A 13,562-nucleotide genomic window follows, 5' to 3' on the forward strand; every position below is an offset into this window, starting at 1 on the left:
ATTGTCATTTGAGAGCTCACTAAAATGTCAAAAAAGAGTGAAAAAATGTCCATCATAGTTTCTCAGAGTCCAAGGTAACATCGTTGTATGTCTTATTTATTTATTTACAACAATCTAAAAATGAAGGATATTGAATTTACATTGAATAAAACACTAAAATGACCTCATATCTGGTTTAGCATTTCTGTACTGCAGTTTCTAGTGACTTATTGCTGTGTCCAAAGGCTGGAAGGTTTTGTTCTCTATCCCACCATCACTCTGGACCGGAGATGGAGCACAGTATTCACCCCTGCTCCAACTCCCACCAGCCACATTGCCTTCCCCTGTTTGCTTACTTTATGCCCTTTATCTCATTACTCATATGGTTTTGCAAGGCTGAGCGGGTGTGTTACATTCACTGAGATCACAGGGAAGGTTTATGTGATGGAACTAAAATAGAACTGACACATTTATAGACATGTCATTCATCATGTCCTGACCATCAAAGGGTAACGGAACAACTCGGGTGTCCTCTTTAGGTAGTCTTACCACAGACTGATCAGATAATAAAATAATTCTGGGTCATTGTTAAGTATCTATTCAGATGCAGTGTACTCCTCTTGTTCTTTGACCCCAACTCCTTTCTCTCTTAATTGTATAGCAAAGCTCATGTTTCACATGATGAATGTAACCTTAGTGAGACAGTGAATCTTCCGCTTTAGACAGGTTCCAGTCCATGACCCTGTTTCCCTCTGTCATGGAGACCTTCGCAGGCATGTGGAGAAGCAGGTTTTGCAAAACTCTTGATCAAGTGAATAGACTACATTACTCAAAGTCAAAATGCAAAACGTTTCAAAATCGAAACATGCTTTTATTCCCAAATTCACTGACAGTCCTTGAATGCACAGAGTAACATAGTTGTCTGTCTGTGTGTGTGAACCTAAATCTAAACTGTTCACATCTGTAATGGCCATGAATACAGGAGCAAAAAAGAGCAGTATTCTGTGTTATAATAGTTTTAGAAATGCAAAATGCTCAGGTTCTTTCTGTAACTCAGACTCTTTTAATAATGCATGTGATTTTTCCTTACAATTTTTATGGACAATCTCATTGCATAATTAATCTATAAATCAAAAAGTATTTTCCAATTTATTGACTTGTTAAATTGAATGGTAGGTTACCACAGATCGTTATCATCATTGAAAAATATAGAATTAGTGGTGTTCTTTCAATTTAGGTCATGCCATATTGAGTGACCTTGCATGAGTAACCTACACAGGGAGGCATGACAAAGCATTTAGAGCACTGGCACCTTTTTGCATTTAGGCTAAAGGCCTAGTTTCTCTCTTTCTTACTCTGTGTGTGTGCTACATTTTATTGTCTGTTCCTTATCTTGGTTTGCTGTGAGCAATTGGTAATGTTGCCACCCCTAACTGGGTTGATACCAACCCATTGGAAAAACATTGCTAAATCCTGTCTGGACTTTATAACAACAAAGACGATGACAACAAAAACAAATGCTTTCATACAAGGAAAGCAATTAAGAATGTTTCATATAAAAACAACAAAGACAAATCTAGAATAGAGCATTACAAAATTGTATTAGTGTAGTAATGTCAGTGTAAGTTGGTTTTGTGCTTATTTCTTGAGCTTTTATGGAGCCTGGTAATCAGCCTAAATTTACATTCCATTTATTTCATTAAAAAAAATCAGACGTTAACAGTGATTCAGATGTCTGGAATCAGACTAGCTTTTTGCAGATCATATCTAAAAATGTATTGTTTGTGTATTACTGCTTGGTTACATAGCTGTTTCACCATTTTGCCAGTCATTTTTTATTTTTTTCTCACTGATCAGTGTCATTATTTCCTGCATCTTTAGGATGTAATTGACAGTTTAGCTGGACCATTTAGTCTGTGTTTGTCTTCTCTGTCAGGTTAGAGAATCAGGCTTGCTGAACTCCTCCAGATACAAACTCAATAAACAACCGTTCCATCCTCCTCCTACTGTCAAGACGAGCAGGCCGCTTAAACTCCTCCAGTTCCCCTGCTCATTGGTCAACAGTGGCAAACAGTGGCTGTCCACCATTTCTGCATGGATTCCATAAGAAGACTATAAAAACATTTCCTTCAAAAATAATCGAAAGGCTACCAAAACAAACTTGTGTCCCTAGTCCCAGCAGTGAACTGAGCCTCTCAGCCCACCAAGGGCTGACACAGTGGGCTGTGGTGACCTCCTTGTCTCCCTCAGTGATCCAAGCCATTCTCCCAGCCCTCAGCTCAGCAACCACGTGTTGTCAGCAGCTCCTGTTACGTAAGCCCTCCTGCCAGACAAAAGCTCAGCCATCCCAGACACAAATCACTGACTGCCCAACGTTGGCAGCAGCGCCATTAATGTTAGCCAGTAATCCACACAGGGTCTTTCTTATATAGAATTTTTTTTTTTTGCTGGCTGGCAAGTCAAAGATTTTGGCCACCAAAAAAAAAAAAAAATTGAGGGTATGGAATATGATTTTATAAAATGTGTTTGTGTGATCTCTGCATGTCATTGACACCAGAGATGAACATCAGCTTTGCTGTAATTTCCATGCAAATTTTTTTGTAGAAAAAAAGTACTTTATGGACTCTAACCCATGCTAACAATATGGTAATGAGATTGTAAGGTACAATATCAGACTTTTTGCTGCACCACTTCAATTTATATCATTTGATAAACTCAAAGTGGCCGCTGGTTTTACTGTTCTAACTTCATATCTGTACGTTCTGACACATCTGTCATTGGTTATGTCTGTCTTATGTTGTATGTTTTTCAACTTCCTTAATAATGCTTGACTTGTGTAGCCATGTGACATTACATCAATTGCATCATAGTGGGCTCACAGGAATGGCTGATGTTACAGGCCAAGAGTAACAACAGCCAGCCTTTTGTTGATCTGTGTTGGTACATTCTGTCCACAACCCTTCACTTTTATCGCCTTTTTCACAGTTTTTCTTCTGGCTGCCAGTGCTTTGTGTTGTCAGTTGATGTGCCAATATTTGTGGCCAAACAACAGCGTTGATTAATTAAACCATCAGATTACCTTTAGGTGTTGCTGTAAAGTAAACAAACCAGAGGCTGTACATAGTACCCTGAGTTCCAGGACAGAGGCAGGATTCTGCCAAAGCCATTGGAGTCAGTGCAGGTAGAGTTGAAACCCAATAATCATTAATACAAGTCGGTACTGCTTTGATTTGCTGGAACTGATATTGCAATATTGACTTTCATATTGAGTGGACATTTTTTTAGTTCATTTTAAAACTTTAAACTCCTATGCATTGGAACTGATAGTTGTTTTTGTTTTCTGTTTGTTGCTTTAGTTTTTTGGTAGTTGATCTGCACCACACATGCCTCACTTCATATAAGACTGGCGTCACAAGTTAATATCTAATTGTCAGTGTTCAGAGTCTCGAGTCTGCAACTGCCACATTCTTGTCACTGTCAAACTAAACTACATAGAATTTCATTACATAATTACTAAAAAGGTTGAATGCAGTTTTACTTCTATTGCCATGTTCTCTACATGATGTTACTCTTTAGAGAGTGCACCAATACATGTTTTTATGTCAATGAACTTTAATTACCTAATATTAATATTCCTAAATCCCTGTCTGCTAGAACTCAACTCAACCTGCATTCAATCATCAGAACAAGGGTCAAAAAGGTCACGTGACCCATGTTGACCCTTTCAGATCACCCTCCAATGTGACAATAGCTCTGTGTCAAAAAGAAAAAAAAAACTCAGGTTCCTGATTCATTTCAAATAGACCACTGACCACACAGATGTTCACTGTTTGTCTCTCTGCAGGCCATAGCAGAAGTTGATCCTGGCTCAGATTTTGTGTTTTGCCACAGCGCAGTGCACATTATATAGACTTTTTATAGCATGTTCTATATAGGGCTGCAATTAATGACTATTTTCGTTATTGATTCATCTACTGATTAATTTCTTGATTAATTGATTAATTATTATGTCTATAAAATATGAAAATGCCAGACTCAAGCTGACATTTTTAAATGCCTTTTTTTTTTTATCCAATCAACAGTCAAAAACCAAAAGATCATGTACAAGAAAAACATTGAATCTTCACATTTGAGAAGCTGGAACCAGCAATTGTTACATTTTGCTTAAAATGTAACTCGCACTTCTCTGAGTGCAGTGCATTTTTATTGTTGCTAGGCAACCACTAAATCACATACCCTTAGCCTAACCATAATTTTGTTGTGAAGTAAAGTCACACATCTGTACATGTTATTTAAGTGTATAGGATACAGGCAGAGGACACTTGCTCTTTCTATGGCTCCTAAATAATACGCAAGATACAGGGAAATGAAATCTGATTATGAAAACAACTTACCCAAAATCTACAAGTGCGGCACTAATTTGCCCCGAGGCCTACTGTTTTCTGTTCAAATCATGGTAACTGAGGTTGGTAAAGTTGTATAGCTCCAGGTATCCAGCAGTTTCCAAGCCAATGCCCAATGCTCTCAATTCTTGGGATTGGAGAGTGGGAAAAAATGCAAATGATGCCAAGCAGTTTTCTGCTCAGGCTTCAACTTTTTTTCATTTTTCAGATTGTTCTAAGCGCTCCTGCGAAAACGCAAGGTGCCCAGGGCACAAAGGTAGCATGCAAAATACTTACTGCCTATAGAAAACAACTGGAAAAAGACGCCTCTCACTGCAAAAACTGCACCCTGTCTGATCAGGGTCTTTGAAGCATGTAAACTCTGGTGCTGCATGTTTTATTTCTTGCTGGACTGGTTCATATTACATCTTACTGGTACCTATAGCAACACGCTCACTCCACCACAGCTCCTGGTGTTTTTAAAAAAAAAAAAAGTATTTTAATGCCGTGTTGGTCAGAACACGAGCTAACCCACATCTCCAGCACCAGTCTGAATGCGGCCCAAGTCTGTTTTGATACCCTGTGGTTTTAAATGGTTAACTGGCCTCTATCTCACATCTCTTAAGTCGTGTGTATGTGATCAGTGGACCTGAACGTAACAGAATTGACAGACTGCAAGAATGTTAGGAGACCCTGCAGGGCAGACTGCTGAATGCCCGACTTTGCAGAGAACACTCTGGAAATAATCTGCTGGCTGAGAAAGGCCTTTTGTGCTGAAGTCTGTTCCTCCCCTGTGTGCCTGCGTGGCTTTTAATAATGATGGAGAAACTGAGGGCGGTAGGGAGAGCGTGTAGCGAGAGGACGATGGAGAGGTGTAAGAAGAGTAAACTCGTGACTCATCAGGCGCAGTGGAAAAGGGTTCACTGAGTCAGAGATGAGGCAGGAACATTGGGTGGTGGATGAGCCATGGGATGGATGGGAATAGATGACTGTAGGTAGATTTAAGAGAAAAAAAAAAGAAAAGTCAGCCAAAACTGCATTAGGCCGTTTCTGAAATTCAAGGCAGCATAATTACTGTATAATTTTACAATTGTGCACAGTAATTTTGCAGTTAAAATACCCATAGAGCGTTGTCATTATTTATGTATACTACATGTACAGTACTACACACTACATGTTGAAAGCTGTATGTTGGTATGAAGTAAAATTACCATACTGTAGCTGAAATTTGCTTTGAGTGTTGCAGCCCTAAGATGAAAGATGAAAATTTAATTCGCTTTTTGACCTGCATTGATCAGCGCGGTTTATCATTTACCAGATGTTTGAGATGTCTGAAATACAAAGTTTACAGTATACTATGACAGCAAAGTGTTGTGGACAAATATTACAGAACAAGGCTTGTAACTGTGGAAATGTGACTGCTAAAAAAGTGTTTGCACACTCAGAATATCTTTCCCGGTAAAACAAAGGCTTACGGGTTCAGCTTGGCCCCCAAAGTGCATCTTTTGAGCCAGGACTGCTTTGATTCATTCCTTTTGTCTGGCATTGATCGCCCTCTACATCCATTGTGTCACCAGCCCATCTATACAGACTCTGTATAGACTTTTTTTTTCTCTCCATCTTGATAATGTTTCTGAATTGATTTTGGTGCCCAGTTGAAGCAGGTCCTTTGAATGTGCCATTGAAATCTGAAGAGTAAAATTGCCTAATTAATTTCAAGTGGCCTCTTGAAAGGCATACTGGTCAGACAAATTGGACTTTAGAATATATATGATACTTAGGCCCATTAGCTTAACTGCCCCATTTGAAATATGAAATATTTCTATACTTTTATTTAAATGACATATTAACAAAAATCCCAATTTTGATGGCACAAAAACAGGCAAATATTGGCATTTGATATCAGTATGCTGATTATCACTAATTGATTTGGAGTGAAAGCAGAGCTTATCTTGGCTGTTTGGTGAACACCTCACACAAATGTCTTGCTTTCCCTTACACACGATTTCAATGGTTTCTGCCCGTGATCTGTTGCTCTCTCTTCTGAAGGTGTGATTGAAACATTCTCTGGTGTCAAGTCCATGTTCTGAAATAATAATGAGTCCTGACATAAGTGATGGATTCTGACAGCTTTTCTGAAATCATCACAGTTAATTATAGTGTTCCCAAAAACAGGATGAATGCTGAAAACCACACAGTGAAGTTGCTCACATGATATGTTGTCATTTGACTTTCATTGGGTTCCAATGAAAATTTGTGCAAATGCTTTTGTGAAACACTTTGTGTGCCACAGCTGTTGTCATGGGTGGGACAAGTGGCCACAAAGGTGTCAAGTTCAGAAGCAACCAGGCCACAACAGGCTTGCATTTGAAAAGGGGTTAAGCACGGTCATTATATCAGCCTCTCATCCAGTGTAAACATTCAAGCTCTAACGCTCCTTTGATTCCTTATAAGCTTTTTCTAATCTTTCTGGAGAATGTTTAACTTGTGATGAGTCTATACCTGTAGGTTTAATCTTCTTCCATCTGTGTTCTCTTTTTCAGGTGTGGCTGGTAGAGTAGCCAGTAGAGGATTGCTCCCCTCACCCCTTCCCTTGCTGTCCGGTCAGATTCTGCGTTTGTTTGTCTTTTTTTTTCTACCCGGAAGAAACCCGCCAACTTGTGAATTCATGATCACATGACCGTGGATATGGACGCAGTCCTGTCCGACTTTGTCCGTTCCACTGGAGCTGAACCAGGATTGGCCAGAGATCTGCTGGAGGGTGAGTTACGGAGTATTTAGTGAGAAAAGAGAGAATAAAGTAAGTATTTTCTCAGTAGTCAATGCTATCCTTGTGGTAGTATATTAATGGATATAATTGACACATTGTCCAGTGTCCATGCTGAACAATAACTCACAACGATGCAAACTTGAAGCAGTAAATGAGTAGCGATAAATTATCAAATTTATTATCAAATCAAGTTAAACTTAATGAGAAAACTTGTCAAATCAGTTAGGTCCTTACCAAATGTATTCAGTTCAGTTACACTTTGATCTGCTCAGTTTCTATCTTTAATTTGGTCTTTGTTAGTTCCAGGCCTTCTAAATTGACCACTGTCTCAGTCAGTGCTTCTGGCTTGTTATTGTTAATTAGGCTATCATACAGTAACAGAGGGAAGGTATAGCTGGAGTCAACAGGGCTCCTGTTGCCTAGCAGCAACACAAGTTGCAGATAAGAATATGGGTTAAAAATGTAACGCAATGCAGTGAACAGCAGCGAGCCAGCGAGCTGAGACGTGCTTTAAATTCTGATATTTACCCAAGCAAAGGAATGTGCCAGTGGCCTTTACATAAGATAAGACAGCCAATGGTTGCATCAACCTGTGGTAAATATTTAAACTAATTAAGGATGTGTCATTTGCTCGACATGAAAACAAGATTCAGGTTGTCACACTGGACCTGTTGGCTTAGACAGATGTTCCCTCTCTGTGTCTGAAGGCAAGAACTGGGATTTCACTGCTGCTCTCAGTGACTTTGAACAGCTTCGTCAGGTGCATGCTGGGAACCTGACGTATCCGTTCACAGAGGAGAGGACGTATCTGCCACCCGAAAAGGAGATGGCCAGGATAGGACGGCCTATACTCCACCGACAAGATGAGGTGGTGCAAGGTAAGGCCACTAGCATGCAAGATGTTTTTATGTAACACAACCCAGTTTGACTTTTATATATACACCAGTTTACGGTGCTTGGTTCAGTAAGTGATGTTAAATGAGGACACACACAGACAGACGCAGTAATAAAATCAGCTGTTTTGCTCCATCTATGGGTAAAGAAAGTAATAACTAATTTAGGTTTTCCACTTGAGCCACCTGCAGTACTTGATGGCTAACTGCTGTAACGTGGCCTCTCTTCCTATCTCCTGAATGTGTCCTGCGTTTGCTAGTTAGGATTTCTCCTCATCTTCTGTCACTGTCCTTCAGCAGCCACAGAGAAGCGCCTGTCCAGGGGTATTTCCCATGCCAGTTCAACCATTGTGTCTTTGGCCCGCTCTCACGTCTCAAGCACTGGTGGTAGCAGCAGCGAGCCACTTCTGGACACGCCCCTGTGCACTTTCCAACTACCAGACCTCACCGTGTACCAGGATGACTTCCGCGGCTTCATCGAGAGGGATCTTATTGAGCAGTCGATGATGGTGGCCTTGGAGCATGCTGGTGAGACAAACTGAATACCAGCCCACTTAGAGATTGTAGGCTTTACACTCATCACACACCCTCTCTGTGTATATAGCCACAGAGGTACTTCATGGAAATTTTTAAATACTGTCTACAACCAAACAAAACCATCCAATCAGCACCAACACTGTATATTGCCACAATACATAAACTGTAGACATACACCCCACAGACTTCCCATCATACATTCTAAGGTAGAGCGTTGCATATAATATAGCATCACTGGAAACCATCAGCATAGCACGTTCATATCACGTTTATACATGCAATTGCGAATTGAAGACATTTTGACATGTAGGAAAAGCACAGGTGCTGAAATGAGTGATGGCTGAATTTTGTAGCTGCTTCCGGTTCACTGTCGCCGTCACTCCATCAGGACTTACTGGAACACTTGAATAGAACTGAGCCATTGTTCATGTTATTGGTAACACCTATGCTTTTCCTGCTGTGGCAAGTGAAAAAATGTCTGCAGTGATAAAGGCCCATTGACTTCATCTCATGGTAAAGTCACCAATGCCAGTTACATACACCCAGTGGCCACTTTATTAGGTACACCCGTACAGTCTAATTCAGTCTGATACAACTGTTTCCATAAGGTTCATTTTTATGACACTTATAATTGAATAATTGAAATAACACATTTTCAAGACTATCAACAAAAAAGAGAAGCTTACAAACTTAAATATATGATCATCCATTTTGCGAAGTACCATATGAATTGTTTCAGTTTAATACCATGCTGTATTTGTAATGTAAACAGGTGAGTTAAGTTTTTCATATTTGCCTGCAGGACGACTGAATTGGTGGACAAAAGTAGTTCCAAACTGTCAGAGTCTGCTGCCTTTGGCAACAAGCGGAGACGGAAATTGCCTGTTACATGCAGCTTCGCTTGGTGAGTATCACAGACCTTTCAAACAAGACCCCAATACCGCGCAGGTTCACACTCCATTAGCTTTCATTAACAGAGCTTCATTGTTAGCTTAAGCACTAATTGCGTTTTACAGTGTTGCAGTGCACATTCACTTAGCCTTTGTGGCCCACTTAGGAGCCCTAGTCCAGAAAATTAATAATGTTCTAACTAATGTGCAGGCATTGTTCCAGACCTTGTAGTGCATCTCCTGTATAGTAGATGTGAAAGTAATATTCATCTACTTAACCTGTTCTCTTTAAATATTTTTAAAGCAAAAATATAGCAACAAATTCAGCTTGTCATTTACTGGTTTATAGATAATTTCTTTGATACATGTCAGTGCCACAAAAAAAAAAAAAGCCCTGAAATCACCTGCTGCTCTTTAACTAAATCTTATGTACAACTGCACTTGAAAATGATAATGTGTGTTGAATGTCCTGATTTTATTTTCAAATGCAGGTATGTGGGGCTTTCACGACCGGGACTTGATGCTGCGTAAATCCCTGTATGCACTAATGGATCACGGGTTGGAGAGAGAGGCATTGAAGCGCAGGTGGAGGTGGCAGCAGACCCAGCAGAACAAAGAGGTCTGTTATATAGACTGCACATTTCTCTAGGTCATCTTTGTAACTCTGTGATGACTGTGTGAGGGCATCGCTAGTCTAAAGCGTAGAGAATCTTGTGAGCTTTTGATTTGATGCCTTTAACCACATGGAAAAAAAATCCAGGGAGAATGAACAAGTAAAGGCCTTTGAATACCTCCTATGTCAGATGTTGCACTGCAACCTGCAGATGCTCGCACGTCTGCAATAAAGCATTTGAAATGTGAAATGCACGCACCTTACTGTTGTTGAATCTATGGCTCATGCAATACCAGCTCCTTCAAAACACAGTGGCAACAGGAAACAACACCAGAGACAACAAGACAGCACTGGGCCTCTGTAAGCTTTGCCCAATGTTGAGCAATTTCCAGTAAATATATATAATAATCCAATTCTGTAGCAGTACTGCAAGTATTTCATTTTATATTTGTAGCTTTTAATATTTTTGATCATTAGATATATGAAAAAATGCCTGTAATATCAATTAAAAGTGAGTCTTTAGCTCATTAACAATGACTGCGTCTTTAAATGTAAACATGAAGCTGCATAAACAAACAGTGGCCTCTTTATCAGGTTCACCTGTACAATCTATTTAAATTCAAACTGCAAAGTGTTATTGTGATCAGTTTGTGTTGAAATAGTTTGAAATGTAAATTTAATTATATGTTTATTACTGACGTCTTAGTTTATGATGGTGTTTTCTCTGACTACATTATATTGTGCACTGTTTACGTACATGAGGCCAGAATACTAGAAACTCCTGAATATAATGCAGTCCAGTACAACACCACCACTCACTATGACCTCAGCTGTAAAGCATTTATTTGAATTAACACTCCTATAACACCTCTACATCTATTACAATGTCAAAAAATAACATAAAAACTGAGCATTAAAGGCACAAAAGTATATATAAGTATAAAAGTTGACTTTATGGCAGAGCAGCTGAATTGGATTACATTAGATTGTACAAGTTTATACTGCAGGTTCAGCAGTATTGAGATAGTAAAACCACATCCATAGAGTTGACGTAGTCACTGTTGGTCATTTTTATTTTTGGTCTTATTCATTGTCTTAACAGTTGTTAGTCATTTCTTAACACTCTTGCAGCCTTGACAACAGGCTGGTGACCATATCAAATACAAACTGTCCTTTATAGATAATTTTGTCATTACCCTATTCTTTATCGATAACGTGTAAGCACTGGTATCTCCACCTACCATTGACACTCTTTGTTAAAACTCTAGGTGGAGACTGGCAGACTTGTGTATGCACTGTACTTTACTCTGTAGCACTCAAAAAAAAATATGATCTTTAGAACCTTTTTTTTTTATTTTATTTTATTTTCTTATCAGAACACAATGACTTTTCTCCCTACGAAAGCAAGCGCAACAGCACACTAAGTATGTCTTCTAAAGTGGTTGCACACAGCATGCAGACACCCACAGAAGGGAAGCCACACGAATGACTGCCTAATGTTCACCCATTCTTCAACAGCTAACTCTGAGGTGTCCTTAAGCAAATCATCAAAATTGTTCTAGTGGAGCTTGTTAGTGGGCAGCAGGAGAGGACTGCGGCCGTACTGGGAAACTTTCTTGTGTGAATGTACTGTAGGTAAACAAGGACATTGATAGGTAATTGGTAATGATAATGATAACATGATATAGATGAGTGTTCTGTAACTACTCTGTGAACGACACAGGGAGTTTTAAAAGCTCCAGTTAAATCTCTTTACTCAATTGTCAGTATGTAACCTTGTGGTAAGACACCGTAACGTCACTGGATGCTTTTGTGACATTTGACACTCCCTTTCTAAATGGTGTGTGTGTCCTTCCTTTCTCCCTAGTCTGGTTTGGTGTACACGGAGGAGGAGTGGCAGAAAGAGTGGAATGAACTGTTGAAGCTAGCCTCCAGTGAGCCGAGAATACACTACAGCACCAACGGCACCAACGGGTAAGGTCTGGCTCGGACAATGCAGGGACTGTTAACCCACCACATACTTAGTCACACTCATGTTTTTATTCATGAACAAACAACGGTGCTCACAATCAGAACTGAGTGGCTAGCCCTCGTTTTAGTCCATCTGCTATTTACTGTAACAAGTATGAATAATTCACTGTGTGAAATATACTGAAGTTTTAAAATCCAAACTCTCTTAAATTTTTTTTATGTTTAAAACTACTTTAAATGCAGGTGTCTCTCATTATATCAACACTTATATATATTTATAAGTCTTGTTTTTACAGCCAAAAAGTCTACAGTCTCATATGGAATCCATCAAAAAGAGAAATGAATTTTACAGTCTACTTGAAACTTTGATTATCTCTAGTTTTGCAACAGTATAAACAAGCATGTCTCTGTAAACCAAACCGTTTTTGTTGTTCAGGGCGGAGTCCTCAGATGAACCAGTTTATGAGAGTTTAGAGGAGTTTCACGTCTTTGTCCTGGCTCACGTCCTCAGAAGGCCCATAGTGGTGGTGGCTGACACCATGCTGAGGGACTCTGGAGGAGAGGGTAAATACGCCTGGAACTTCACATTGCTAATTGCTATTTGTACTGTATTTCATCAAATTTTTCATAATCTCACCATATAATCGACCGTCCTTGTATCTCAGATGGATTGGGTTTTTCATTTACAGAATTTATTTTCTATGCTGGGCAGAAAATTGAGACAGTCACAGGGAAGTATATGAAAGAAACCTTTCTGACTGAGTTGTCAGTGTTTGCTGGCTTGTTTGAGATGTCCTAATGAAGTAAACACCACCTCTCTCACGTCTCAAGCAATTTAAAAAGTATGAACTACTGCCAAACACTGTGTGGCCCATTTTTGTGCACACACATAAGTTTTCTTCACAAAAAGCCACACAGACTTTTTTCCCATGAGGAAACCAAAGCAACTGCATTAATAGTTTGATTAATGTCATAGCTTTTAATTTGCTTTGCACTGTTGAGATGCTGCAGCTATGATTTACTGATATCAGAGGTGACATCACTCTTATTATGGAATTATTGTAACACCAACAATTGGTTTAAAATTAGAAGTAGATATAAATTAACCTCCAACAAGTGAAATATTGTTTTGATTTACTGAAAGAGATGAAAGCCCATTTTTATTCTTGGCTCAAATCCTCCCGCTGTGCTTTATCGGCCTGGAAACAGACAGTGCTGAGGTCATGCTTTTCTGATGTTTAATGTCCTTTTTACTCTTCCCTAGCCTTTGCTCCCATCCCATTCGGAGGCATATACCTACCGCTGGAAGTGCCAGCTGCCAAGTGCCATCGCTCACCCCTGGTCCTGGCGTATGACCAGGCGCACTTTTCTGCCCTGGTCTCTATGGAGCAGAAGGACAGCTCCAAAGAGCAAGGTAATGCATCATTCATCTTTATTATTCTGTTATGTTATCTTTTTTTCCTTTTTGCTAGCCTCTTAGTAAACCTTTTAAAGCCATTTATCATCAATCAATTAATCATGCCTTTT

The 13,562-nt window shown here is 39.5% G+C and overlaps 1 protein-coding gene across 2 annotated transcripts in view; it reads left to right on the forward strand.

The window, feature by feature from the left end:
* Positions 1–13,562, forward strand: part of otud7b (OTU deubiquitinase 7B) — a 37,319-nt gene that overhangs the window by 15,256 nt on the left and 8,501 nt on the right. The window contains exons 2-9 of one of the 2 annotated variants that reach the window (XM_022746403.1): positions 6,905–7,122; positions 7,839–8,009; positions 8,322–8,552; positions 9,364–9,465; positions 9,943–10,070; positions 11,932–12,038; positions 12,472–12,599; positions 13,300–13,449. In XM_022746403.1, the coding sequence (XP_022602124.1) occupies positions 7,038–7,122; positions 7,839–8,009; positions 8,322–8,552; positions 9,364–9,465; positions 9,943–10,070; positions 11,932–12,038; positions 12,472–12,599; positions 13,300–13,449 (1,102 nt within the window). In that variant the 5' untranslated portion in view covers positions 6,905–7,037. The remainder of the gene's footprint in view (positions 1–6,904; positions 7,123–7,838; positions 8,010–8,321; positions 8,553–9,363; positions 9,466–9,942; positions 10,071–11,931; positions 12,039–12,471; positions 12,600–13,299; positions 13,450–13,562) is intronic. The other variant, XM_022746404.1, reaches the window with a different exon arrangement.

The sequence above is a fragment of the Seriola dumerili genome, unplaced genomic scaffold (assembly GCF_002260705.1).
Source record: "Seriola dumerili isolate Sdu_G_001 unplaced genomic scaffold, Sdu_1.0 BDQW01000104.1, whole genome shotgun sequence".
Classification (NCBI taxonomy): Eukaryota; Metazoa; Chordata; class Actinopteri; order Carangiformes; family Carangidae; genus Seriola; species Seriola dumerili.